The sequence below is a fragment of the Chinchilla lanigera genome, unplaced genomic scaffold (assembly GCF_000276665.1).
Source record: "Chinchilla lanigera isolate Chin_1 unplaced genomic scaffold, ChiLan1.0 scaffold00033, whole genome shotgun sequence".
In the NCBI taxonomy this organism is placed as follows: Eukaryota; Metazoa; Chordata; class Mammalia; order Rodentia; family Chinchillidae; genus Chinchilla; species Chinchilla lanigera.
The window spans coordinates 21,430,521-21,456,834 of record NW_004955434.1 but is presented as its reverse complement, the minus strand read 5'-3'; the positions used below and the strand labels follow the sequence as shown (position 1 = coordinate 21,456,834).

Sequence of the window (26,314 nt, the reverse complement as noted above, 5' to 3'; positions counted from 1 at the left end):
TCCCTGAATCTTTGCTCAGATCCTTCTCTTTCTCTCTCCACCCCTGTCCACTCGTCTCTTCCTGCCAGAGCCCGCCCACTCCCTGCATTTCCCCGTGAAGTCTGAGCTTTACCCCTGCATCCCGCCTCCCCTCGCACGAGAGCTGCCGAGTCCTCATGTCCCCCTCTGAGGTCCGTGCAGCGTCCTGCGTGCACTTGTCCACGTTAGCAATTATTAAGCACTTCACAGCGTGCCCAAAGGTCACTGGGCCAGGCCGGTTGTCACGCACAGACTCTCCCGGGCAGGGCTTGGGCAGGTGTCACTTCCACCAGTCGATTTTTTTTGTTTGTTTTTTTTCCAGTACCAAGAATCGAACTCATAACCTTGCGCTTACCAGGCAGGTGCTTTGCCGCTGAGCTAAATCCCCAGCCCCCAGTTCTTGTATTGGATAAATTTGGTGAAATTGTTATTTTCATATTTCCTGTTATAAAAATTAATGAAAAAATGCAATTTTTGGTCATCCTGTGTTTAAATAATTGGACTGGTACGTGGTTAAACACATAATATTATTCTACTCTACTGATGAGACATCCAGGGGGACCATGACTGCCTTACTTTTGGGTCTCTGTGTAACGTCTTGCCATTTTCTTAAACCTATGTTTGCTGATTATAGTTCAGCAGGAGGCATTAAAGAATGGCTTTTAATGAGGCATTTAGAATGGAAATGCAACATCCTGATTTTTCTTACCTTTATTTGTGAAGGGTAAAATAAAAAGAAAAGAAAAGGAAAGGAAAGAAAAAAAAGGAATCAAGAAATGAAGCTGGACGTGGTGGCACACATCTGTAATTCTAGCACTCAGGAGGCTGAGGCAGGAGGATCTTTGTGAGTTTGAGGCCAGCCTGGGGTACAAAGTGAGCTCAAGGCCAGCCTGAACTGCACAGTGAGACCCTGTCTCAAAAAGACAAAAAGAAAAAAGGAATCAAGAAATAGATGGAAGGGTGCAGGGAGGGGAACAGGGGATAAAGGAAAGGAACTAGAATGTGTTATACATGTACCAGCTCAGCAAGGAATGTAAACGTATGCGCTGCAAACATGTACTAATAAGGGGCTGAGGAAAGTATTTGAAGAAAAAAAGTTGTTGCTATCCTGTTTTAAGAGAGTACTGTGAAGCAGAATTCCTTTGCAGTTGTTTAAAATGCTGGGGCTGGAGCGCTTCCTTATTTTCCAGCTTAGATTCTCTTTGAAAACAGTAAGTTGAGTTCCACAACAGCCCATACGTGCAGCCCACTATCTGACAGCCTGAGGCAGGAGGACTGCAAGTTTTAGTCTAGCCTTGATAATTAAGTGAGATTGTCTCTCAAAGTACATTGTTGAAAGGGGCAGGGTGTAGCTCAGTAATAAAGTGCTTGCCCGGCCTGTGTGAGCCCCTGTTTTTTTTTTTTTTTTTTTTTTTTTTGTTTGTTTGTTTCATTTTTTCTTTGTGAGACAGGGCCTCACTCTGTAATTTAGGCTGGCTTTAAACTCACTGTGTAGCAGAGGCTAGGCTCAGACACCTGGGAATTCTCCTGCCTCAGCTGCTTGAGTGCTGGGATCACAGACTTGCACCACCATGCCCGGCCTGGCACTGTTTTTTGAACCCCACCACTAGGGGGCGGGTGTTCCATCAGAAAGTGGGAGCATGGAGAGAGAGGTGGTGCACCGGCACGGGGTGGGCGTGCCATCCGTGTCACGAGAGGCAGTTCTTTCATAAGCATTTTACACGGTCCCGCTGCAAGCAGGGCATCTGCAAGCACAGCTGCACCCTGAAGACCAACTTTTTTAAGAGCTCACCTTGCACCATGGTCCTTATTAAAACCTGAGATTGTGTATAAGGCAGAAGATTACTTGACAGCTGATCCTGAAAACGGCTTGAGCTCAAGCAGGAAGGGCCAGATGTTCCGTGCTATTCTGTGCTGGCACCTTCTCCTCAGCAGGTGAGCTCTTCATGCAGAACACACAGATGTTTGGTTTTTCTGGGGGTGAGAGGCATGATGGGGCCGCATTTTCTCTCTTACAGTGTGAGTAGCTGCAAAGGGCTGGGTTTGGGAGTGGTGCTAATTGAGCTCTCACATGTGCATGGAGTAAAAACAGCTTTAAAAATATTCATCACTCCCACTAGGTCTCACTGGGGGTGGCAGTGCGGTTGAATGCAAGGAAAGGACAGAAAAGAGAATTGGGTCAACTAGATGGCTGGCAGTTTCTATCCCGTCTGTCTGTCTGTCTGTCTATCTATCATCATCGTCACGTGTATGTGCCTGGTTTAGGGTGCTAGAGGGTGATGATAGGAACAGTGGTGCAGATGTAAACATGTAAGATCTAAGGTCTGATCTTTCTAGAACCATGTGCTGGCAATTGAGCCACGGACCTCCCGCATGCGAGACAATCAGTCTACTATGGAGTTACATCCCCAGCCCTAGAACAATGATTCTTCAACTTTTTTTTTTTAATGACTTCTGGCCTTCTTTGAAAATATGGTAAAAGTTTTGTTCTTTGTTCCAGGGAAATGTGTATGAATACTGTTTTACACAGTTCCAAGAGGTTTGTAGGTTTCCTGAGGTTAAGTAAGAGATATCAAGCTAAGAATCCTTTACTTGGTAATTACAATCTAGTGGAAAACATAAACATGGGCATTGGATTAATAAATACCAGGGCCAAATTTATATGTTGCACTCCTTGCCAGGTCTGTATTTCATTGGCTGAATGGATGACCTTGATGAATTAACCTCTGTAGCCCTTAGACCCCTCATAGATAGGTGAGTGTAACAGCAGCAGCATCTCATAGGGCAATAGTGAAGGTGCACTCATATGCACAACAGCCACTAGCACTATGCCTGGTATGTAGTAGGTGGTCAATAAATGGTGACACAATTATTACTAGTGAGTCTTGTGAGGGAAGCACTGAAGTATAGTAGGAGATTAATTCCTGTTGGCATCTGGGAGTAAAGTATGAACCACAGTTTTTAGTTGAGGTTTTGTATATAAAAGAATTGTGAAAAACAATGCAGTGGGATTTCCCTGTTATAAACAACAAACTTATGCTAAGTTCGTGTCATGCTAGTTTGTAAAAGAAGGCAACAACAGCAGCATTCCACAGGGCCTCCAGTGGGGACATGAAGATGACCTTACTGGAGGAATAAATCTGTCACAGTGACAGCTGAGTACTGACAGTTACAATCCACCAGTAACCAGGAGGCAGGAGGACAGGATGGTCACAGCTACGAGCTATGGAGGGCTCCCATGTGCCAGGCGTCGTGTTGAGCACCGCACACCTGCTTTGGTTTGTGGGCCGGTGGGGCCCTTGCTGAGAAGCGCGAGGACTTCCCGAGCTGCAGTTGTGAGGAGCAGGCTGTGTGCGCATGCGCTCAAGCGTGCACCAGCAAAAAGTTTCTCATCAGCTTTTCCTCCTTTGTCTGCTCTGGAGCCGTAAGTTTCCGGGGAAGTGCCTGTTCAGAGTGAAGGTTTATCATTGCAGAGTATAAGGTCACGACCACAGGATTCAGAGAAGTCTTTCTGAGCTTGGGGGAGAGTTTCGGCTAACCTAGTAAGGAGTGCGGATGAAAGTCTTTTCCATCGTTACACTCAGACACTGGGGGCCACTCTTCCCCCGGAGGAACAGCTGCTTTTTATGGCATGTTTTAAAGTTTTATTTCAAAAACAGTCAGCATCTCAAAGCAGAATGCTGTGTGCTCCCCAGGCCTGTACTTACCATGTGCTGTCCGTTTTCTCCATTGTATCACCAAGTTTCCGGCTGCGGTGGGCGTTGCTGCGCGGACAGACCCGCCCACAGCGGGCTTCAGCTTGACGTTCCTGAGCTTATCTCAAGCACTCTCCCGGATCTCCCGGCTGTTTTCTTCCTCCTCCTCCTCTTCCTCCTCTCTTCCTCCTTCTCCTTCTCTTCTTTCTGTTCTTTCTCCTTCCTCCTCCTCCCCCTCCTCTATTTTTTGAGGTCTCACTATGAAGTACAGGCTGGTTATGAACTCCCTGTGCAGCCCAGGCTGGCCTTGAACTCATGGTGACCCTCCTTCGAGTTCTGGGACTACAGGCGTGTGCCACCACGCCCGGCCTCCCTGCTGTTTTCTTCTGAGTGGACAGTTCAGAGTCAGCATTGTGATGCTGGATGATAATCCCCTTTTTAGCTATCTTTTTTTTTTTAAGCTGGGGAACTGAGGTCGGAGAACAGGTGAACTCCAGGTCCATCCAGTACTATATGCAGTACTCCAGACCACCCCCTCAACCCAAGAACCGGCTTCTGGCTCATCTCCTAGGCTGGCACGCTCCCCAGTTTCACCCACAAGGGTATCTGTGTGTTTGTTTCAAGTGCTCAAGTAGCACACGTCGCTTCTGGAAGGACTCAACACCTCTCACAGACGATCCGTCGAGGGCAGTTGGCTGGGGCAGGGAGTGGCAGTGCTGCTGCGGTCCGCTAGCAGCCGTACTGCATGGGACTTGGGGGTGAAGAAAAGTTAAAGCTCTGTCTGTTTCCTTGCGTCTCCAGGTCTTCTCCTGGGTCTCCCTGTCCCTCGGCACACTTTTAGCTGGTGAAAATTCAGCCCAGTTTCCAGGCCTTGGGTTCTTTAGTTCACAGCGCTGCCTCCGCTGACACCTCTGACGATGATGGAGCGAGAGCTCGGGCTGTCCCCATCCTGACCCATTTGTGTAGAGCACAGTTGTCGTGGCCTTTTCTGTGATCGCCGTGCCTGCAGTGTGTGTCTTGATCAGTCTGCACTGGTGTAGGGTCTGGCTTTGCTTCAGAGATAATCACATCCAGCCATCTATTAAAATCCCCTGAAGCCCCCAGGACTAAGTAGGGAGGGGAACTGATTCCATCTCAGGTGCCAACTCCGGGTGAGTGCAGCGGCGGTCTGAAGTGTAGTAAAGTGTATGATTAACCAGGTCCGACGCGTGGGGGAGGGAGGAGCAGCAGGTGTGCCGTGTCATCCCTAGCCAAGAGCACACGGTCTGAAATCTAAGCACACGTGCCAGCTCTTCCCTGTCGGGATTGTCCACCTGCCTGCAGTCACTGACCACCGCCCCCTGCGCCGCCCTGCCCGCGCTGTCCCGCCAGCTTGGCTTTGCGTCGGCTGAGCTCCCGGTGGAAATCTCTTGGCTCTTGTTTCTCCACTGCCACTTCATCCTCCAGCGGCTGACTCAAGGTTTGGTGTCTTTCAGGGCTTCCCACCGTTTCGCCCCTTGCCACACCCCACACAGGGGGACCCCACTTTCTTCTGTCCAGTTGCTTACGGCATTCTGTATGCATTCTGTGCATATAGAACACCACATAGAATTACGCTGTCTTCTGTGTTTAGTCGTTTGCTCTCTTATTAGGCTATTTGGTGGGAAAATCAGTATTGGGCAGGTTCGTTCCATTCCCCAAACACGGGGATCCACTTTGCACCAGGAAGCCCAGTAGAGCGGAGGGTGTGGAGCTGCAAGGCTGGCTCTGCTGTGACCCCGCCCCCTTGCCGTGAGGATGTGCTATTGCTCTGAGCCTCAGGCTATTTATACTGTTACGCTGGGAATCATAATCCTTACGCCGTCAGGCTGTTGAGGAGTTTAGAGCTGGTAAAATCTCAGTATGTAGTAGCACGTCCTCAAATGGTAGTCTTATCACTGGTCATCTAGTTCACGCTTAGGCCAGTTCTGGGAGGTGCACTAAAAGATAGCTTTTTAAAAAATTATGCAACTGAGATTTAAATTATTTCCTAGTGTTATAGAGAATAAATTATTGAGTTACTAAATTATCAAGATAGCATAACATAAAGGCCAATATCTTCCTTCTCATGTATCAAAAAGAAAAGCTTCACTACAACATAGGGTACAAAAGTTCCGTATCTCCTTCATACCTGTTGGGTTTTCTCTGAGGATCTGTTCTTGGTCCCCTTCTCTCTCTCTCTGTACATGCTAGACTCAGGCACAATGCAAATCTCTGACATTATGAATCTTCACTCCCAATACTTCTAACCACACGGACCTGGCCTGCTGCAACCGTCCCAGTCAGGAGGACAGCATGAAAGATATGGCCCTGCCCTTCACACTCGCCACAGGCCTTGTTCAGACTTCACCGACTCTAACAGTGTCTCTGCTTCTTGTCCAGGGTGCTCTCTAGCGACGGGGGTTGCGTTAGTTATCATGCCTTGTGTGTGTCCTTAACCTGGAACAGTTCCCCAGTCTTCTGCCTGTCTCATGCCTTTGACAGGCCTTTAAGGATAGCCTCCTACATGGGTCCGTCCAGTGCTGTCTCATTATCAGGGCTGGGTCATTTCTTTCTTGGCAGGAAACCAGGCTAACAGAGCCGAGCTCTTCTTGATATATCACATTCAGGAGCATATGATGGTGCGTCACCACTGGTTATGTTAACCGTGGTCGTCTGGTCATATTGGGGTCTGCCAGATTTCTTCATTGGGCAGATATTTTTCCTTGGTACTTGATTGTTGTGGAGACAGGATATAATACCAGTGTCCTTTACCTTATCAGAACTTTACCCAACAGCGTCATTTACCCAACAGCATTAGTATCTACCCGTGGTGAAAGGGGTCCTTCACTGCCACGTGGGGTTTGTCAAAGTGTGACGATCTACTTCCGTCATTCCTTCCCCATTTATTATTTGGCGTTGTACCATGAGAGAGAGGTTTTCCTTCTTTCCAGCTTATGCGTGTGTTTGTCTCAGTATGGCCTCACGGGTCTGCCTCATTCCATGAGATCGAACCTATCCCTCTCACCGTGCATTCTAGTGCTCAGATTGCTCTCCACGTGAGCTCCTTCACAGGCTCCTTTGTCCTCGTGACATGCGCCCATGCTCAGTACACATTTCCTGACTTTCTGACACGAGCTCTTCTAAGACTTACATTTTTCCTCCTGCAACCCTGAATTCAACTTTTCTTCTAACAGTTCTTTTGAGTGGAGGAGGTTCTTGTGAAACTAAGATTTGATTGCTCACTGCACTCATTGCTTTATGTTTATATACACATACATGTGCACATACACACATGTAAATACAAGGAAAATAGTTATTTCTATATCTGCATACATATTAGAACCCCCTTGGTTCCTGCTAATATTTGCAGTTCCGACCCAGTACCCCAGAGGTCTTTCTAGCCCTCATTCAGTGTTAGAAGTCCCTTCTCACAGTGAGAACCTGACTCCTTTGTTTTCAAGACATTTATTCAGGTTAAATGCTCTTCCTCACTATTCTGGTTGCCCTTCTTGTCTGCATCACCTACTGCCGGTCCCTTACTGCTAACTTTCGTCACCATTGGTGCGGTGTCACTGATATAGTTAAAAGACAGAAAGGTTCCAACCTTTGTGGATACGGAGCACACTGTCAGGATGGGGAATGGGCTACTAAGACTGGAATGCGTTCCTTATTCTTCTTCCTAACACTGACTCCCAGCGCTGTGTATGGCAGGTAAGGAGCTTTGTCAATACTGCATGGATCAATGAGGAAATGGGAGATCAGTGAGTGGGGAGAGAGGGAGCGGGGAAAGAGGCCTAACTACGCAGACCCCAGCTCCTACACGACAGACCGAATGTCTCACTAGATTCTGTTTGCTTTTTTCTTCCTTTGGATTTCCTGTCAAACTCTTTTTTTGTTTTGGTACCGGAATCGAACTCAGGATCTTGTGCTTGCCAGGCAGGTGCTGTGCCGCTGAGCTGTATCCCCGGACCCTAAGAAAAAATGAGTGGGTGAACAAACTCGCACAATTGCACAGTTCAATTTGTGAATATTACATAGGAATTATCAGAAGATGAGGCTACAGTAGGTTAGACTGAAGCAGTTTTGTATTCAGAGAGGTTTTTACTTATTTTTTCCACTCAAGCAAGTAGCTTCAGAAGGCTGCAGTGGAAAGGGACCGGGTATGGATGTGCCTGCCGGACGAGCCGCGTGACCTGAAGGGGGCTGGCCTGGGGCGCATGGCCAGCTGCGGCAGCTTGTTCTCTTCAGTGGCTCAGCCCTGAGGACAGGGGCCCTTGAGTCAGGAGCGCAGTGATGAGGACAACTGCAAGGCCCAGTCTGAACTCCGGTGGCTTCCTTTTGTTTGAGGTTGGGTTGACGTGTGTGCCCGCGAGTGTGTGTGAGTGCGAATGTGAGCACCACTGGGGGGAGGCACTTCCTCTCCACCGCGGGACAGTTGATGCGGTTTGCAGTGCATCATTTAGTCTCAGCGCGTCATTGTCTAACTCCGCTGGGATGTGCACCGCTACGGGAATAAGATGGGTGGCAGTATACACGGCTGAGATGTATTGAGACCTGACTATTCATGCTTTTACCCTTGAAGGTGCACAAATCTGGGCGTGCAAATTCTATACATTTATGAACAAAAGGCAAAGGCCCTATGGAGAGCAGTTTTCAGCAGGTCCATTAGAAATGTCCGGTGTTTGTCTTCAGTGGCTTGAGATGAGATAGAGAAGAGGATTACTTTGCAAAGATTGTAGAGAGCTGAGAATTTTATTTTTGTGGCTCTTATTCCTTGCAGAGTAGGGCTATCTCCTACCCCAAATCAAGTGGAATTAACACCCGCATAACACGCCTCACACCTCCTCATTCCCTAGAACTTTGCTAACAGCTGGGAGGTCCAGTAAAAAATGCTCTTTAAATCCTCTGCATTCTTCCAGAAGCACAGGGCTTAGCAAGCTGCGATTTTAGCTGAAACGTACAAACCAAAGGAAACACCAAGAAACAGGAAACACCAGAACAACAACCTGACCCCCTCACTTCCCCCACGTATTTCTTTATGCTAGAAATCTTCGTCAAGTAACAAAAGTAAAACCTGGGTGGGTCTTCTGGTATTGGTATTGTTCGATCATGCAAAGCAGGTTGTTTGAAGGAGAGCGGGTAGCCTCAAATATCTTGCAATGCTGTATTTTATTGAATGAGTGAGGTTTACAATATCAGTAAAATTGAATTTCCAGAGAGAATATATTGGAAACGCACAGTTGGAAAGAGGGTGATTTAAAAAATTTCTCTTTGGGCTACACATCTGAGGACAAATAGAGAAAAATCATGAATGAAATCAGAGACTACTCTGACATACTGAGTTACGAACACACAGCTCAGGGAAGTCATTTCATTCCAGCTGCTCAGCTGTGCAAATAATTAAACTTGCAGCTCAGCCTCCTCCTTTTGGGGGGATATCTTATAACGGTAACTTCAGTGCCTAAGAGTCAAGTGCTTGTTCAAAAATATTTATTGTACTCAAAGGAATAAACTTTGTGAAATAATACTAATTTTTCTAAAATCACTTCACTCATTATTTAAGTTATTTTTCTTCTACTTTAGTGACAGGAGATTTGGCTCAAATTTTCAAAAGCTCAAGGGGCAGAGAAAACAGTATTGATTAGCACTGGTAAATCTTTTTTTTTTTTTTTAATGGCAGATTCAATACTTGTTGACATTTTGGCCATAATTGAAATTCTGAAGGTTTCAAGAATTGAAGTAAGCAGTCATGGGGCACAGGGAATATTCAGTATATGAGGTGAAGTCAGTGGCTTGTGAGCAGTGGAGAAGTCCCCACAGTTTGATTTAAGTGATGGCTGCTGGGTCCAGACTTTTCTGTCTGCATGTCCCACTGCTGGGAAGGCGTTCCTTTCTGTGGTTAGTTGCGGGGAAGGAGCTCTGGGGCAGATCAGGCCAGGGTGGGGGAGCTGAGGGAGCCATTTCTTCATTCCCTGCAGCGTGAGGCCAGGCTATGTCTGGAGGTGGAAAGATCCCCAGAAATTGTGCCATCGTGGCATTGAAAATTTGAGTATCTGGGGTAGTCATGAGCTCAGTGGTAGAGCACTTACCCGACATGCGTGGTCCCCAGGAGCTACACACACAGAAAATGAAACAAAACAACCAATCTCCCAAAACAAAAACAAAACAAAACAAAACAAAGCAAAGAAACAACAGAAACCCAGCATCTCCATGGAGGCTAAGCTAGCTCAGGACCAAGTTTTGGAGCTTGAGGCAATGAACATAGCAGAGTGCTGGTACGCTGCTTGAGATCAGTAACTCAGAAGGCACTGGAGGAGCCCGAGGCTTGTGGTAACTCCGTGTAGGACAGAAAGTGCGTGATCGTCCCGCAGGGAGATGTGGGGACCATGAGGCACTTTCCCGGAGAAGATGGGGGCGGCGGCTGGAAGTCGTGCCCTTTGGACCTTCTTGGTTTGCCTTAGGCCGTCACCGAAGCTGAAGCCCAAAGCAGATGGCCAGGGCTGCGGCCCCGTGTGCACAGCGGGACTTGGGCAGGGGGCAGTGGCTGTGGTCGCTGCAGCCAGGGTTTGTTCACAGGCTTGCCTGGGACTTCCAGCTCCCTCTCCAAACTCGAAGCTTGGGGAGGAGGCGGAGGAGTCTTTACTGAACTCCTACGTGGGGTAATCTGACCTCAAAACTAGGCACTCAAGATAATCCTAGCCAATCCTCAGAGCACCCCCAAAGGGATATGAAGAGTATAGCACTTCTTTATTATTTATGCAGAATTAGGAAAGAGACCTGTGTGGTGGGAGAGAAATTATGAAAGAAATCAGTATGTGTCCGCCTGTCATCTAGCATTAAGCATTACGAGATAAAGAACGGTACGAGACGTTTAGCCTGGTGGTACTGCAGGCCCACACTTGCGGTTGTACAGACGGTAGTGTCCATCTAACTATGCGCTCTTCCTGCTTTCCGAGTCAGAGCCGTGCTTACTGGGTCCCGTTCACTGGTGCTTGGTAAGGCAGAGGCCACACATCCCCGACTCCACGCTTCGTGCTTGTAGGAAGAGGAGAATCTCATGTTTTGAGTAGTCAGCGTGAGTTTTCCTCAGAAAGGAATTTGATGGATGAAAAGAGCATTTTGTTAGGTGTCAACAAAGCAGACAATCACCTTGGTTCTATCGCTGATCCTTGTGTGGTCGTGAAGAAGTCCTTAACCCCCTGGGCCGGCCATATGCTCTAGGATATCGGTGGTGGCAGTGGCGTCAGACTGCACCCTAATGTCTGCCCTGTCTGACCTTGAGTTGCAGAAGAATATGGCAAGACCACGTGGCAGAGTTCTAGGAGCTATATGCGTTTCACAAATTGTACATCCGTCCAAAAATATTAAGTGTGGGGTGTTCCAGGTACTGCATTTAACTGGCTATTCAATTAATAGTGAACATGCCAGCCCTTCCACTGCAAGGAGCCCAGTCTGGTTGGTAAGCACTCCTTAGCTCCACGGGATGGATGAATGCTGTGATACGAATTATCAAGGGGTGCTGTCTCAGTCCTGGGCAGAGGTGAGATGGTGGGTCAAAGGCGGTCTCTGTTTTGAAACAGAGATGAAAGAGGCCTCGGTGGTTGTTTTGTAATATCTGGAAGAAAGCCTTGGAAAGATTTGTTCAGCGCAGCTGTCAGGTTTCTTTGAAATTCACAGGGTACTGGATTTCTTGAGCAGAGAGTAACACTCCAGTCCAGTATGTGATCCTGCTGCTTTTTGGCTGGAGGACCCTGAAAGGCTGTGGGAAAAGCGCGGTGCAGCTGACACCAACGCTGGAGTGTGAGAAGGGAGCTTCCTTTGTTTGTTGGCTCTGCACTTATCATCAGCTTAAATCAAGATCTGCTTCTTCCCAGGTGGTTGGACCAGAGCCGCGTTGGCCTCAAGGGAAGCTCTTGCTTAAGCAGATACATGCTTGCTTCAAGTAGGTCCTGCCTCTCAGGGATTTGTTTTCATAATTCCTTAATTTAGAAAAACATTTAAATCTGCAGAAGAGAATCAGTGACAACCTGCCATGTGTCCAGATTTCAGCATCAACAGTGGGGAGGGTTTTGCCACATTTGGTTCAGCCGTCAGTTCCAGCCACCCTGCCATCTCACCCCACATATCCCTTTGCTTGTCTCTAAAGGGTGGATGGATGCTCTTCCCCACCCCATCCAGACTGGTCTTGAGCTCACTGCATAGCCAAGGCTTGTCTGGAACTTGCGGCAGTCCTCCTGCCTCAGCCTTCCAGGTGCTGGGATTATAGTAGGATGACGGCCGCACCCTGCTGGACATCTTGTTTAACCACAGTGCCACGAGCACACCTAAAAATCCATTTTGTCTGGCCCTTTTTTTGCCCCAACAGTTTAGAAATTCTAGAATTTACTCTGAGTGGTGCCCAAGGTGGTACCCGACTCCCCCTGGATGACTGGGTTTTAATAACTAGAAAGATGGTACCCTGGACACCAGAATGGTTTTAATAACTAGAAAGATGGTACCCTGGACACTGGAATGGTTTTGTGCTTCCCTTTAAGACTTGGTGGGGCCATTGTCAGGGTCCTGTCCCGTCTCTCAGGGATGCCGTGATCCACTGTACCTTGTCACAGTCATTCTCCTGACTCCTCCCACTCCTCCCAGATTTCTCCTTAGCCTCGTTGCCTCCCCCACCCACCGTCTCCAGGTCTCCTTGGCATTCCAGCTCTTGCTCCATCCATTGCTGCTGCACTGAAGATGCTCTATTTGCTTATTTGTCCCTCTGCCTGTGAAGGCAACCTGCCTTCATTTCTTCCAAATTTGTCCCCTGATGTCATTTTGTAGTTAACATTTCTCACGTACCTTCAGGGTAATTTATTTTTTGTTTGTTTTTGTGGTGCTGGGGATCAAACCCAGGGCCTTGTGCATGCAAGGCAAGAGCCCTACCCCTGAGCCGCATCCCCAGCCCTCTTCTGGGTGTTTTCTTGAGCTCCTGCGCTGTCTTACTGCTTCTTGTTCAGCTCACCGGTCCCTTGGTGGCATACCCTACTAAAGCTGCTTTCTGGCTACCAAATGAGATGCCTTTTTTCTCCTTGGCCCTCGCGCCTTTTGGTTTTGCTGTAGCGTTGAACTGTTGAGCGCTGAAAGTTTTCTCATTTGACCTCTGAATTTTGTTTTTTTTTGGCAGTCCCCTTCCCAGACACTTCTTCACTCCTTGTGTAGTGTTCTCCAAAATTTTGTTTTTACTCTTTCCTTCTCTTCTTGGAAACTTCGTGTGTATTTTATGGCTTCATTATCATTCCAGATGTCCTCCAAACTTGTGATTCCTACAAGTCATCATTTTGCAACAGCCTGCGGATATTTCCACCAAGACCCTCTTCCCTTCAGTCCCTTCCCCTGATTGGTGCCCTTGGCAGGCGTGGCCAGTCCATTAAGGAGGCCTTTGTCACTGAACTTTGTTTTGTTCTCAGAATCTTGCTGGCTAGTATATCATGTACGTCTTCATGTCGTATCTGCACTAGATAATCTTTAAGGCACCTTGTTCTCTGGTACATGTTAGGGAATTTTACTCTGCTTTTTATTACCCAGAATCTGGTCCTGTGAAGAGTAAGTCACTAGTAAAGTGTTCCAGCTCCTAATCCTTGCTCATTTTACTGTCACATGGGTAGAGGATACACTGGAGTTGCTCCTATGAGGTATTTCTCATACTGTTCTGATTCCTGAACGGTCTGTTTAGATGAGGCAAAGGTAGGGAGTATGAGGTTATCTTGTCTCTATTGCCGTGAACTGCAGTGTATGTACGTATGTCCAAAAGCTGACTGTGAGTCCATAAGAGCATTGTCAGTTGGTCCCTTGGTCTCTGAGTATGTTATAAATACAAGAGGACAATTTTTATTAAGTAAATTAAAAAAAATTAAATTATTGCAGGTAGATAGCTATACTTAACAAAAAATTGTGGCTTTGCTCACCCCCAGAAACAACTGAGGCTGGTTTTCTGGGGGCTATTAAGGAAAATAAAATGGTTGGAGGTAAGGGCTGTCCTCTGAAAAGGCCCTGTCTCTAGTACTCGGAGTTTTCTTTCGTCCAGCTACCCTGGAATCTTTCTGAACCGTCAGAAGAGAACGACTTTTGTGGTTTGGCAGTCCTTGACACCTCGCCCTCTACTGGACAGAGAGTGCATTTTTTGCACGAACTGTTTTCCTCTTGCACGGCAGCTGTGACAGCTCACAAGCTTGCGTCCACTGGGAAAAAGGGAAAATGGGCTGCAAATCCTTTGAGCCTGAACTTCGGGTTTTAAATGGGATTGTAGATGGAAGTCAGTTACATAGGAAGAGACAGGGCCCTGGTGGTGTCAAGGCTGTGGCTGTCCAGCTGTGTGACCTTGGGCAGTTGACCTCCCATGTGTCTTGGTATCAGGATCCACATTGTCTGATGAAGCAGTAAGGTTGGCTGACCTCTAGGGTCCTTTTAGATCCAGCATCTTGTAGTCTTTATTTTCCTGGTTGTTACCGTTAGTACTTTGTCTGACAGTATCTTGTTTCGACAGTAAAGAAAGTTCCAGAGAAAGCTGAGAGTTTTAAAGAGCAGTTGGAATTGTGTCTATTTGTTGGTTAGTACTGGGGCATTTGCAGGGTCACTGAGAAAGGTGGGGGGGATCTACAGTCTTGGAAGGCTCCAAGTGTAGCTGAACGGACAGGTCAGGATCTGCCTGCTCGTTGACCACCTCTAGGTGTACCTGATCACCCAGGAAACGTGTATTTTGTACAGGCTGGCGTCCTGCTAAACCATACAGTATATGGCTGTGGTGAGGAGCACAGACCTGAAGACTAGGTTTAATCTTGGCTTCTTCACCTTTAGCCATGTGACCCCCAGCATGGTAGTATACCCTCTGGGTGGTAAGTTCCTTTTTTTGGTACTGGGAATTGAACTCAGGACCTAGTGCTTGCCAGGCTGGCGCTGTGCCACTGAGCTATATCCCCGGTGGTAGTATCCCCTAAGCCTATTTTTTTCATATTAATAAAATGGGGATAGTAATCGTGCCTCTCATTGCACTGCTGTGAAGATTAGTTGGGAGAATACATAAAACTCGTCCCATGTGGTACTTAGTGATTACTTCACAAATGTAGCTTATTAATTGTAGAGTGCTTGTCTTGGACCAAGCTAGACATTTTACTTCCAGCACCTGATTTAATCCACCTAATCATACTAAGTACAGGAGTTGTTCACATCTTTACAGTGGAGGAAATTGGCGTTGAGAAGAACTAAGTAATTTTCTCAACATTACGCAAGTATTCAGTGGCAGGGCTGGGACTGGAAGTCACATCTTCTGCTTCTGAATTTCCTTTGCACTGTGCACGCTGCCTCCCTGAATAGAGTGAACACTCTTCCTCCGTGCGTCAGGTGGGACTGCACAGGGGATTCGGAGGACTGCACCGGAGGTGAGGTGAGTCACGGAGACCCACAGGTGCTGCTGTCCTTTAGAACTCCAGAGAGCTTCTGAAAGATGACTGGAGGTGAACTTGCTGGACAAGCGCAGCTGTGCCGGCTCCTCCCCAGGCTGCCTGTCGGGGGCAGGAGCCGCCGTGCCTTTGTCTTCACCAGCGGCCGTGGCTGTGCCGTGCCCCGGGGTCAGTGCTCTGCTCGGCTGCGGGCAGGCAGCTCACCAGGATTCAACTTCGTATCCGTAAAGCATCAACGATACAAAGCTCGAGGAAAGGAAAACTTTATTGGAAAGAGGGATGAGGAAAACACAGATATGGAGGACTCGTTGGCCCTCTGTTTCCGACTGCTCCTGTAGGGGGTCAAGGGCTCCTTACCCTGCTCAGAGCTGGGCATAACCCGATGGGCTTCTGGGGACCTCTGCCTGCGTCATCTCTTCTGTGTCTGCGCACAGCTTCCTCTCGTTTGTTTGTCTTTGCTGACCTTTCAGGGCCTTCTCTCTGGGGTTGGCGGGCTGGCAAGGAAGTGCCGTATTCCTGGTGAGCTTAGCGTTGGTGAGGGGGCGTGTGGCCACCTATTGTAACATATAATGGCTTGAGAGTGAGTAAGACGGTGACCCTAGAGTGAACGAATGAATGCGTGCGTGGCTGTGCGTGCACACTTGCGTTAAGAGCTTTCCTGAAGGTAGTCGGCCCCTCCCCGCCTTTGCTCTCCCTGGGCGCGGCTCCCTGTCTCGGGCAAGTCCCTCAGGCCACCTGAGCTTCTTGTGTCTTCTCTTACATGGTTTTTCTCTTTCTCTACCCCAGCCTTAGAATTATTCCCAGGGGAATCTCTCTAGTAAAGTTTTAACTCCTAGGCAGAATTAGCCGAAGATTTGATGAGGCCCTTATTCCGTTCTCTTCCTGTTACTAACCATGGATACCTAACAGGCCTCTGTCACCTCTGAATGAGCAGGTGCCTTCCTGACGGGCAGCTAGCTCAAGCTACCCCCGACTCAGGAAACCTAGAACGGATGACAGAACTTTAAGGGTACAATAATAGGTACTTCTAGAATAATGACACCCAACAGAAAGAGAACGCGAGCCATATACAGTAATATCATTTCAAATTTTCTACTAGTTACATCAAAACGGTGAAAAGAAGCGGTGGGAATTTTAACTATATTTTATTTAACTCAGTATATTTAAAGTATAATTTTAACATGCAATCGGGATAAAAAGTAATGAGTCATTTTCTTTATCCTCTTCAAAAGCCAATAACTGAGCATATCTCGTTTGGACCTGTGACAACTCAGGGGCTCAGAAGCCACATGTGGTAGAGGCGTCCCCCAGGGAAACTGCAGATCTAGAACTGGAAAATTGAAAGGAACTGAACACGCTTGGGTGCTGAAAGCTTTCTCCAAAAGTAGAAAAAAAATAAAGATGCTTAGAGTACTTTTTTTTTTGGCACTGGGAATCAAACTCAGGACCTTGTAGTTCCCAGGCAGGCGCTAGTGCCCCTGAGCTATGTCCCCAGCCCAAAGATGCTGAGAATACTTTTATTGACTGATAGGGCATTTATCTCTTTCTGTTCTCTCTACCCTGCCTTCATGTGTGTTGTTCTGAGATTCAGAGTTTTCATCTGCATATTGGAGAGATTGTATTTGATATTTTCCATTGTCCCTTTCCATTTAAAAACTATGAATTTAGCTTGGAGTTCAATGCTCAGCATTAACTATTTTTAACTTTTTCTGTATTTCCTCAAAAGCTCTCTATGACTCCATTTGCACAGCAGAAATTCAAGATATTTCCTTTTCTCTCTGGAGTAGTAAACGCTGAAGTGGAAAGAGTTTAGAGCTGTCGGGGGTTGAAGCAACCTTCTCCCTCTCCTTTTCATTCCTGCTGTTGGCTCCTGACTTTGAGCGCCGTAGCCTAGCGGTAAAGGCAGCTGTTAAAGTGATACAAGTCTCCCTTCTTGACAAGGGCTCAGTTCTTTGGTTCATGGCCCTCAAATGTACTTTTAAATACTTCACCCCTAAGTACTCCACCCCAAGTATGATGATTTCCGCAAACTTTCTTCAGATACTGAGTGGTTCCACAAAAACCGAGAATCTGTCTTTTCCTTTTTGGCCCTACTGATGGAGCAAATTAGTCATTATCCTTTTCCTGATGACTTCCAAGTATCTCTCATTAGGCAGTCCTTCCTCCTGTATACTGCCCAACTGTCTGCCCGTGCAAATGTTAAGTAAGTATATCAGACTCTGGGCCAGCTTCCTGGACACACAGCTCATAGACTTCATCTCTGGCCTAAGGGGAAGGCAGATGAGCAGTGCCATTAGGCTTGGCATCTTGAGAGGGGCATCTGGGTAGGGCAAAGAGACAACCACAGGTGCAAACTCAGGCAAAGAGACATTTTTGGATAAGAATTTTTGATATTTCAAAGTAAGACAAATTTCAGTTAACACAACAGAAGTCAAATAAATAGAATCTGCCTGTAAAAATACGTCCATATAATTCCATGTAATAGAACTTCAGTGTCTGGATAGGAACTTACTGCTGTACTGAAATCCATTCTCATGGTACTGACCACATTATAGTATTTTGCTGTTAACTTTATTTTTCTGTTGGAATGAGCTTTTATAGTGCGTTATATTTGTAAAAACAGCAAATAATACAGAAAAAGAATATACAAAGGCAAACTTTACCAGTTTAAAAAAGCAGGGACAGTGGAAAGGTAAATGACTATTTTTGCAGAGTCTGTTTTATTGCAAATGCCTGACTTTGAGTTGTCCTTAATAAAATCTTAGCTTTTCTCTCAGAGTGTGGGGAATAGGATACACATACAGAAAGGTTTTTGTTAAGCAGTGCTTCTTGGCTTTTGGTTTGTGGTTTGTAGGACTCCTAGAACGACAGGGTCCTACCTGACCCAGACTGAAATACAGATTGCTGAACTGATTATGAGCACAGAAACGGTGACAATATCTAACATTTGTATACCGAGGTTATTTTGTTTACTGTGGAAGCACACAATTTATCTCTAGAGTTAAAGAAGGTATTTTAAAGTACTCATGCACCAACAACTAGGAGATATTTTATTCAATATATGTAAAATAGAAATGCAAAGTAAGCTTGGTACATTAATTGCAAGCAACGTACATTTTGAAAAAAACCTAAAACCTTTACTGATCACAGTTAACACTGGGAAGTGTAGGTACTCGTACAGTGAGGACAGCATAGATTTGGAAGATCTCCTTGTAAATATTAGGTCCTCTCCCTTGATCTCTTGTTTTGCTTTTTTGGTTTCGGTTCTCCTCAGTAAACTGCAGCCCCCAAATAGTACATTTCGGAAATAGACACTTTATGAGTGTAACGCTGTGTGGCGTTCTGGGTGGTGGCATGCAGAGTGGGCTGAGAATCACCCTTTCACTCAGCATATGCACACCGTGCACGCTACCCCCCTCTCGTCTCTGTTAGCAGGTCAGTTGTGGTATCGCAGTAGTCAGGTCCCAGTAACCCTTATTTTACTTAATGGCCTCAGAGTACTTTCCTTAAGTGAAATGGTGAAAGTTCTTTCTAGGGAAAGAAATCATATGCTGAGGTCTATAGTAAGGAATTGTGACTCTCTCACTGTGCCTAATTGATAAAACAGTATGTATACAGGGTTCTGTACTGTTTGTGGTTTCAGGTATCCTCTGGGAAAATATCCCCCCAGATAAGGGGGAATAATGCACCTAAAATATTTACGTGAATCAATTTGATATCGCCTTAATGCTTTGCCTATACACAGTTCCACAGTGAGTAGAAAGTAGGAAAATCTCTAAAGATTTTTTAGTGTATAATTCCCACCATATGATAATACAGGTACTGAAATTTTTTGCAAGGGTGGGGAGCTTGAGGAGAGGTCTGTAGAACAACAGTAGTGGCAGCTAGGTACAGGTAAAATATTGAACTGACTAACGATTTGGAACAGCAGGCCAGCTATTGGCTAGAAAATAGCTTTACAGTAAAAGTCTTCTTTCCTCTCCTGTTTGCTGGAATTAAAATGTAGGAGCAATGCCAGGTCATTCCCTGTGATAACTAAGTTGGAAACCACTAAAGTGAAGTTTTTGCTAATATGGTGAGGCCTGACGGCTAGAGGTTGTCCAGCTAGGCTGTAAGCGTTGTGTGTGGGTACACAAGTAATTTATACATTGCTCGCTTTGTGACAGCGTCAACAGCTGCCTTTTGTCCAGCTGTAAGTAGAATAACTTTATTAACATGTAGGTAAAAGGCAAAAAAATTATATCTCTGAACTACATATTCATCATTTGTTCAGTTTCTGTGAGTGTTTAATGAATGCCTATTAAGTGCCCAGCAGGATGTGAGGAACTAGAGACAGCAGTGAACAAGAAAGACAACGGTCCTGAGCTTGCCAGATAAGATAGACCACGCACAGTGTCCCAGTAAGGGCTGAGGAAGGGCACGCAAGGTGAGGAGAGAAACTGTGTGTGCGCGCAAGGGGGCAGGAAGGAGAGGGCAGGTGATGGTGGCGCGTGTTTCGGGATAAGATCACCAGGGGACGTCTAAGGGTGCAATGATTACGGTGAGACCTGAAAGAATAACTATTTTCAACATGAAAATAACCAGTGGTGTTTAGTGGACTCTGAACCAAAGTGATTCTGCTTCGTGCAATAAGGATCCCACTTGTGTGCAGTGATGGTGTTTTGAACTGACCCAGAACCAACCACTTAGAAAATTCCCCAGCGTGGCCAAAGAGCAGAGCCTTGGGAGCACCCTGGTAGGTTGTAAGCCCTTAACTGCCCGGTGGTCCAGAGGCTTCAGGAAATAGCCCGGGGGCGTGGAGCAGCACTCAGAAGGGTGGGGGTGGGGGGCAGGCCGTTGCCTGTCAGACTATGACAGTAAGTGTTTACACAAATAGCATGACATGTGTAACAGCTGAACATCAGCCCTGCTTGCATGTAATTTTAGGATCCAAGGTGTATTGACTCACCAATTGCATGCTTGTGTATAATTTTATCATCCAGCATATATTGATTTACTGATTGTATATTTTGAATTCTGGCCACTCCACACAGTTCAGTAGACAAAAGGTAGGGTTAGACTGTGGGGTTTTTTTGGTCCTGGGAATCGAACTCAGCACCTCGTGCTTGCCAGGCAGGTGCTGTGCTGCTGAACTATCTCCCTGGCCCTAAATTGTATTTTTAAAAAAAAATTCTGACATCCAGGCAGTTTTAGTCTGGATCGCATTTGGAGAAGGTGACCTTATCAAACTGGATGCGTTCTTCTTAAGGTAACCAACCAAACTCCGTCTGTCTTTTCTAGGCGGCATCACTGTCCACATATTTCTACTAAGATTTATGATAAGACAGAGAAACCATGTCTTCTCTCCGAATACACCGAGAACTACCCGGTCTACAATTCTTACCTGCCCAGAGAGTCCTTCAAGCCCAAGTGGGAGTACCAGAGAGGGTCGATACCGATGGAAGGCCTGACCACAGCCAGGTGAGGGCAAGCTGGGGTAGTGTGTGATGCCCAGCATGGAAGGAGTAAGTACAGCACTGCTCTGTAATGTTAAGGTCACAGTGCACAGTTCTGATGCACTAATACACAGTACCACCACACGGTATTAATGCCTTAATGTACTATATCTGTGAAAGAAAATCTTGAATTTATTAGCCTGCTTAGTTGTTCCCCAACCCCCTCTTAAAGAAAAAGGATTTTTGCTTGCCAAGGCAGGGGTCAGGGAGAAGGTAAATGGGTCTGTATAGTAAAGGACGGATAATTAAGTAAAGTAGTAAAGAAATGGAAAGAGTGGCGACTGCTGCTGAAAAGGGAGTTTTGGGCCTTATGAAAGGCTTCAGGTCAGCTCCGGTGATGATGGTGAAAGAGAAGCGGTGATTAAGAGCAAGCATTTTAATAGTTGTGCTGTAGACGCCCCCCTGCCCCCTGTGGTAGTGGGGGTTGAACCCAGGTCTTCACGCTGAGCTACATTTCCCAGACATTTAGAAAAAATTGGAGACAGTCTCACTAAGTCACTGAGTTGTCCAGGCTAGGCTTGGCTTATGCTGTAGATTTCACCTGAGGTTCTCTAGAATGTTCAAGAAATGTGAACAGCCGAGTGTGGTGGTGTACACCTGTAATCCCAGCACTCAGGAACCTGAGGCAGGAAGATCACCATGAGTTTAAGGCCAGCCTGGGCTACATAGTGAGTTCAAGGCCAGCCTGAACTACTTAGCGAGATCCTGTCTCAAAAAAAAAAAAAAAAAAAAAAAAAAAGAAAAAAGGAAATATGATTAAAGCATAGATTTCCTTTAAATTCCTCTTGATCCACTCTAGCCGACTTCCAGACTGGGATTGTTTGGATCTAGGTCTACGCAGACATTGTGCCACATGCGGGGTGTCTGGACTGAGGGGTGGGGAAGCCGCTCAGGCAGAGTGTGTCAGTTAGGGCTCACTAGTGGAATAGATTTGATCTATCAAGGATTTGCAGGGTAGACTTGTAATGCTGACCTGTGGAGTTGAGTGGAAGAAGCCAGAGGGCTGTCTGGGCGCTGGCCAGCCGGAGGTCCAGGCGGAAGTCAGCGGCCTGGAGCACACTGAGAAGCGGGTGAGGGCCCACACCAGCTGGCCAGGGAAGGGGCTGCGTGGGGAGGTGAGGAGCCTGTGCTGGGCGCCTGGGGACAGATGTCCTAGGGGGTGGTAAGGCGGGGCTCCTCTGAAGAAGCAAATGTGGCGGGCTTCCCTTTTTCCTTCCCTTTCTATCCCATCTAGGTCACAGGCCTCTTGGCCGGTATCACCCACCCCCAGGGAGGGCTTTGCTATTTAGTAAGGCAGTCACCCAAACACACCCAGAACTGTGCTAAACCAACCTGCCGGGTGTTTCTTATTCAGCTTGACTCTACAATGGACCGTCACGCGGAGGGTTCTGTGTGTTGCGAGCCTTGGCACACGAGTTGCAGGAGGCACACAGCATCCTCCGTCAGCACGTGAGCAGGTCGCCCCTCCAGCTAAACACTGGGTGACAGTTGTTTTTTTCCTAAACAAACCCCTCAACATTCAGGTTTAATTGCAGGGTTGGCACTTGGCGATGAATAAATGGCTTTGAGTTGCAGTTTGGGTATCTGGTCTCTAGAAGGTTTGCTATCACTGCTGTAGCAGAATCTTCCATCGACAGTTTCTCCTGGTGACCTCTAGGGGGTGACTCCTGGCTGAGACCCAGTAGAACAGAAACGTCCTTGAGTGCACTTGGGCAGGGTCTCCACATGGGCCCTGACAGACTGAGGTTGGGATTTTGAGTTGAACATGTTTCTATCAAAAGCTGCATCTTCTAGATCCACAGGAAGTCCGCATTCTGGTTAGGGGCACGAGAATCAATAAGGGGACAAACAAAGTCGCTGGGCCGCTGAGCTTGGGGGAACTGCTTATCAGAGGCAGCTCGAGAATGGGAGATAGCTGAGGGCCCTGCCTGATGCTTGACCTGAATCGGGTCACTTTTATATTAAGCATCTATCTTAAATAATTATGTAATGTGTGACTGCTTTGTCAAACTATAACATTACACAGTGTGAACCTTATAGTTTGGGCTTCATTTGGGCAAGAAAATAGCATCTCTAAGCGTCAGAAGGCCACAATTCAAAAGGATGGTGTCATAGTTAACGTATTGTGTCAACTTGAGTAAGAAACACCCAACTAAGTTAGATCAGCAGAGTTTGGAGTGTGATTGAGGGACTGACTGAAGGCAGAAGACCCAGCCTGGGGTGGCTTGTTGCCTGAATGGTACAAAGGGGAAACGAGGAAGGAAGGCCGCCTCTGTCCCTTCAGAGGAGCTCCACTCTTCACCTTCACCTTGGACGCCATCTCCTGGCTTCCAGGGCAGATCCTTCGGCCTACTGATATGGACTAGCACGGGACACTACACGGAGCTCCGGGCCTTCAACTGGATCCTTTGGATCCCAGCACAGACAGACCTTCTGCACCCTGCCACACCTGGCTCTGTGGGGGGCCATTGTGAGCCAGTCTTGTAACTCCTTATGTATTTGTATATTTTGCATTAAATCTTTGTCTGGCGAGGACTGATTGATACAGATGGGAACCATTCTTGAGTGTTGCTTTTCCTTTTAAGAAGCCGTGGGCAATACCGTGAAGAGTCCTAGGCACATGTGTAGGAGACCTGTACCCGGAGGGAAAGGGACGAGTAGTGATGAAGAGTGACCCCAGTGCCACGCTCTGCTTCTAGGGTTGGCCCTTTTCATCTCTGTACCCAGTACGCAACAAATCAAGAGTACCGTGTGAGGTGTAAAGTATCAGAAACTGTGATATTAGAAATAGATTTCCTGTCCTGTAAGTACAGAAAGGGTGCTTCCAGGGTTGGGTGCTCTTTGCTGCCAAAGTTTAGGAGAATAAAGACAAATCCTAGACAAATCCTCCAGCTCTGATGTCCCCAGATGTAGCCCTACATATTCCCCCTTCTCCTGATGGTGCTTTGCAAAACAAAAACTTACCCTCTGACCTGTCCTAAATTATCCTTGCCTTGTGTCACTTACAATAATAAACATATTACACAAGTCCCCTTTGCCCAGAGGCGAGCAACAAATATAATTCAAGATGTGGCTAGAGGGGAGGACGCAGTTACTGGAAGAATTTCCAAAACAAGCTATTAATTAATGATCACAAGGACTTTAGAAAGAAAAAGTGGAAGAATCAAGTTTACTCATGGGGAAGAAAAAGAGCAGACATAGGTCTCTCTTATTTATTTCCTACTCCAAAAAGAGAAGTCAGGAAATGAGCAGAGGGAATGTCTTCTCTTCCTTATACTTCAGCTTTGTTATTCTTAACCTGTGCCTGCCACGCCAGACGCAAGCTTTCACAGACTGAGAATGAAACGATGTCAGTTTCAGCAAATGTAGAGAAGCCACCAGAGGGGTGCTCTCCCAGAGGCTTCTGGGAAATGGTAGGGGCCAGCCCTGTATTTCTGCGGCACTTTGTCTGTGTGGGTTGTTATGTGCCCTTGGGCTCATCACCGCAATATCCCCCCCACTTACCTGTCTGAAAGTTGACTCTGCTTAGTGAGAGAGGCTGGCTATGGGGCTCCCACCTGCTGAAGGAGAAGTCACGTGGGCTAGGACTTGGCTGGGCTGGAGATTAATCCCAGACACACAGAACACCTGGTTTCTGGAAAGGTTATCATCCCAGCGTGAGGTATGATTACAGCTGCGCACAACTCTTGCTGATCGTAAATCTTGGGGATTTAAAGCAGGTGCCGTGAGGGAAATGCATGAGAGTTCCAGCCGTTCTTAGTTTGAAGCCATTTGTTGCAACCTTTGGTAATTCTCTTGCATAGGATTTGCCTTTAGTTCAGGTAGATCTGAGATGAATTTATGAATAAGAGGTTTGCACTTCAGGACTCATTCCCCGTAGGCACGCCACCACATAAAACAGCTGGGCTCCCATATGAGACATTATTTTTGTTGGCTGAGTACCCTCCTAAAGTGGGCAACGGAATTGCCTCGGCAGAAAGAGGCGCGTCTGCAGTGGTGTTAGGCTTTTATCCTAAAAGGGAGGAGACAATGGGTAGAGTACTGGAGAGACAGGAGAGCTGATGGAATTGGGCTCAGAGGTGAGGGATTTGGCTGAAAGGTGGAAGGCTGGGATCAGGCATTTCAGACTCTCTGGTCTACGGTAAGACTGCTTAGCAGACCTAGGAGTCAGGGGGAGAGCACTACAAGAAGGAGGGCGTTTGGTGTCCTTTCCAAAACCCGGGAAGGAAGCAGGAGAGTTGGTATCGGACTTGAGTCTCGCCCTTTCCGTGGAATTTGGTGTATTTTCTGTTCAAGTATGTGCTCAGCTCCCTGGCTCAGAGGTACCTCACTGGGGATCTGGTCATTCCTCTTCATAGGCTGGGCCTGAGGGTTGCTGCAGACTTCAGATGCGACGCTCAGCAATCAGCTTTCCACGGCCTTTGAATCGTCTCTGATGATGTGCGTCTTTGGTTGCATTCGTGAGCCCTTTGGCCATTATTTTGTCCTGTATTTCTTCTGTCCCTGGTGCCTTATTCATTCTGCCCCTTACCCTCTTGTCCCCTCTTTGTTTTTCAGACTGGATAATTTCTATTAGTCTACCACCAAGGTCACTGAATTTCCTCTCTCATCTCATTCTACTAAACCCACCATCTGGTGAGTGTCTTACGTCAGATACTGTCGTTCTCAGCCTTCAGTTCTACATTTGCATATAATTTCCATTTTCCATGACTTCTTATCTTGTAGTTCGTCATGACCTTCCTGGCAAGGGCTTTGCTTTCTTCAGAGGGCACAGTTAACTTAGTAGCTTTGAAACCCTTACCTGGTTTGGTAAGGACTGTGAATGTCGTGCTATGGAGACTTTGCTTTCTTCAGAAACAGTTACTTAACTCTTACAGTTAACTTAGTAGCTTTGAAACCCTTACCTGGTTTGGTAAGGACTGTGAATGTCGTGCTATGGAGACTCGAGTATTTTACAAATATTTCTTCTGAAGAGCTTTGTTTATCGGGCAAATATCTGATTAGACTCAAAATGTAAACTCCGCGTCTGGGTGGCTGCTCCAGTCTCAGTTCGGTTCTCTCCCCTTGGTGTGGTTGTCTGAAGTCGGCCGCGTGCGTGAGGTCAGAGGCAGACCTGAGCCCAGTTTCACACAGGTTTTGGCTTCCGGCCTCTGTTCTCTTCTTCCCAGTTTTTTCCCTTATTTTCTTGCGTGTGTGGCTGCCTCACATTTGCTCCTCTGTTTCTTCGCTCAGAAAGAGAATGGAAAATACTTGTCTTCTGGCTGCTCGGCGGTGCAGATGAAAGGCTTCAGGCTAGAAGCTTTGAATCTGAAGCAGTCAATAGAAACTTGACCAGTGAAGCCTTACCCAGCGTGCGCCAATTCCTTCTCCACCTGGTGGTTACCCTCCAAAATCTGCCTATTTTGATTACTCTTTAGTGCTTTCAGGTAGTTTTGTAAATGTGCATGTGTGCGTGTTTGCATGTGCGTGTGTGCCTGCATGTGTGTGTGTGTGTTTTTCCAGACTAGTGACAGATGTGAGTCTCTGCCTTAGTTAGCAGCGTTTGAAAAGATGGCGGTAGAGGAGGAGATCGTACTGTGTAACTTGAACCTTGGAGTGCATGTGCTGGAATCCCATCAGGATCAGGGCCAGGATGCAGCCCTGGGTTCAGCCCAGGGGTCTATCTCCAGTGGTC

General features: G+C 46.9%; 1 protein-coding gene across 2 annotated transcripts in view; it reads left to right on the top strand.

The window, feature by feature from the left end:
* Positions 1 to 1,933: 1,933 nt before the first annotated feature.
* Saxo1 (stabilizer of axonemal microtubules 1) overlaps positions 1,934 to 26,314 on the top strand; it is a 39,965-nt gene continuing 15,584 nt past the window's right edge. The window contains exons 1-2 of one of the 2 annotated variants that reach the window (XM_005388724.2): positions 1,934 to 1,953; positions 20,426 to 20,605. In XM_005388724.2, the coding sequence (XP_005388781.2) occupies positions 20,583 to 20,605 (23 nt within the window). In that variant the 5' untranslated portion in view covers positions 1,934 to 1,953; positions 20,426 to 20,582. Of the gene's footprint in view, positions 1,954 to 15,041; positions 15,130 to 20,425; positions 20,606 to 26,314 lie in introns of those variants that run through there. The other variant, XM_013516288.1, reaches the window with a different exon arrangement.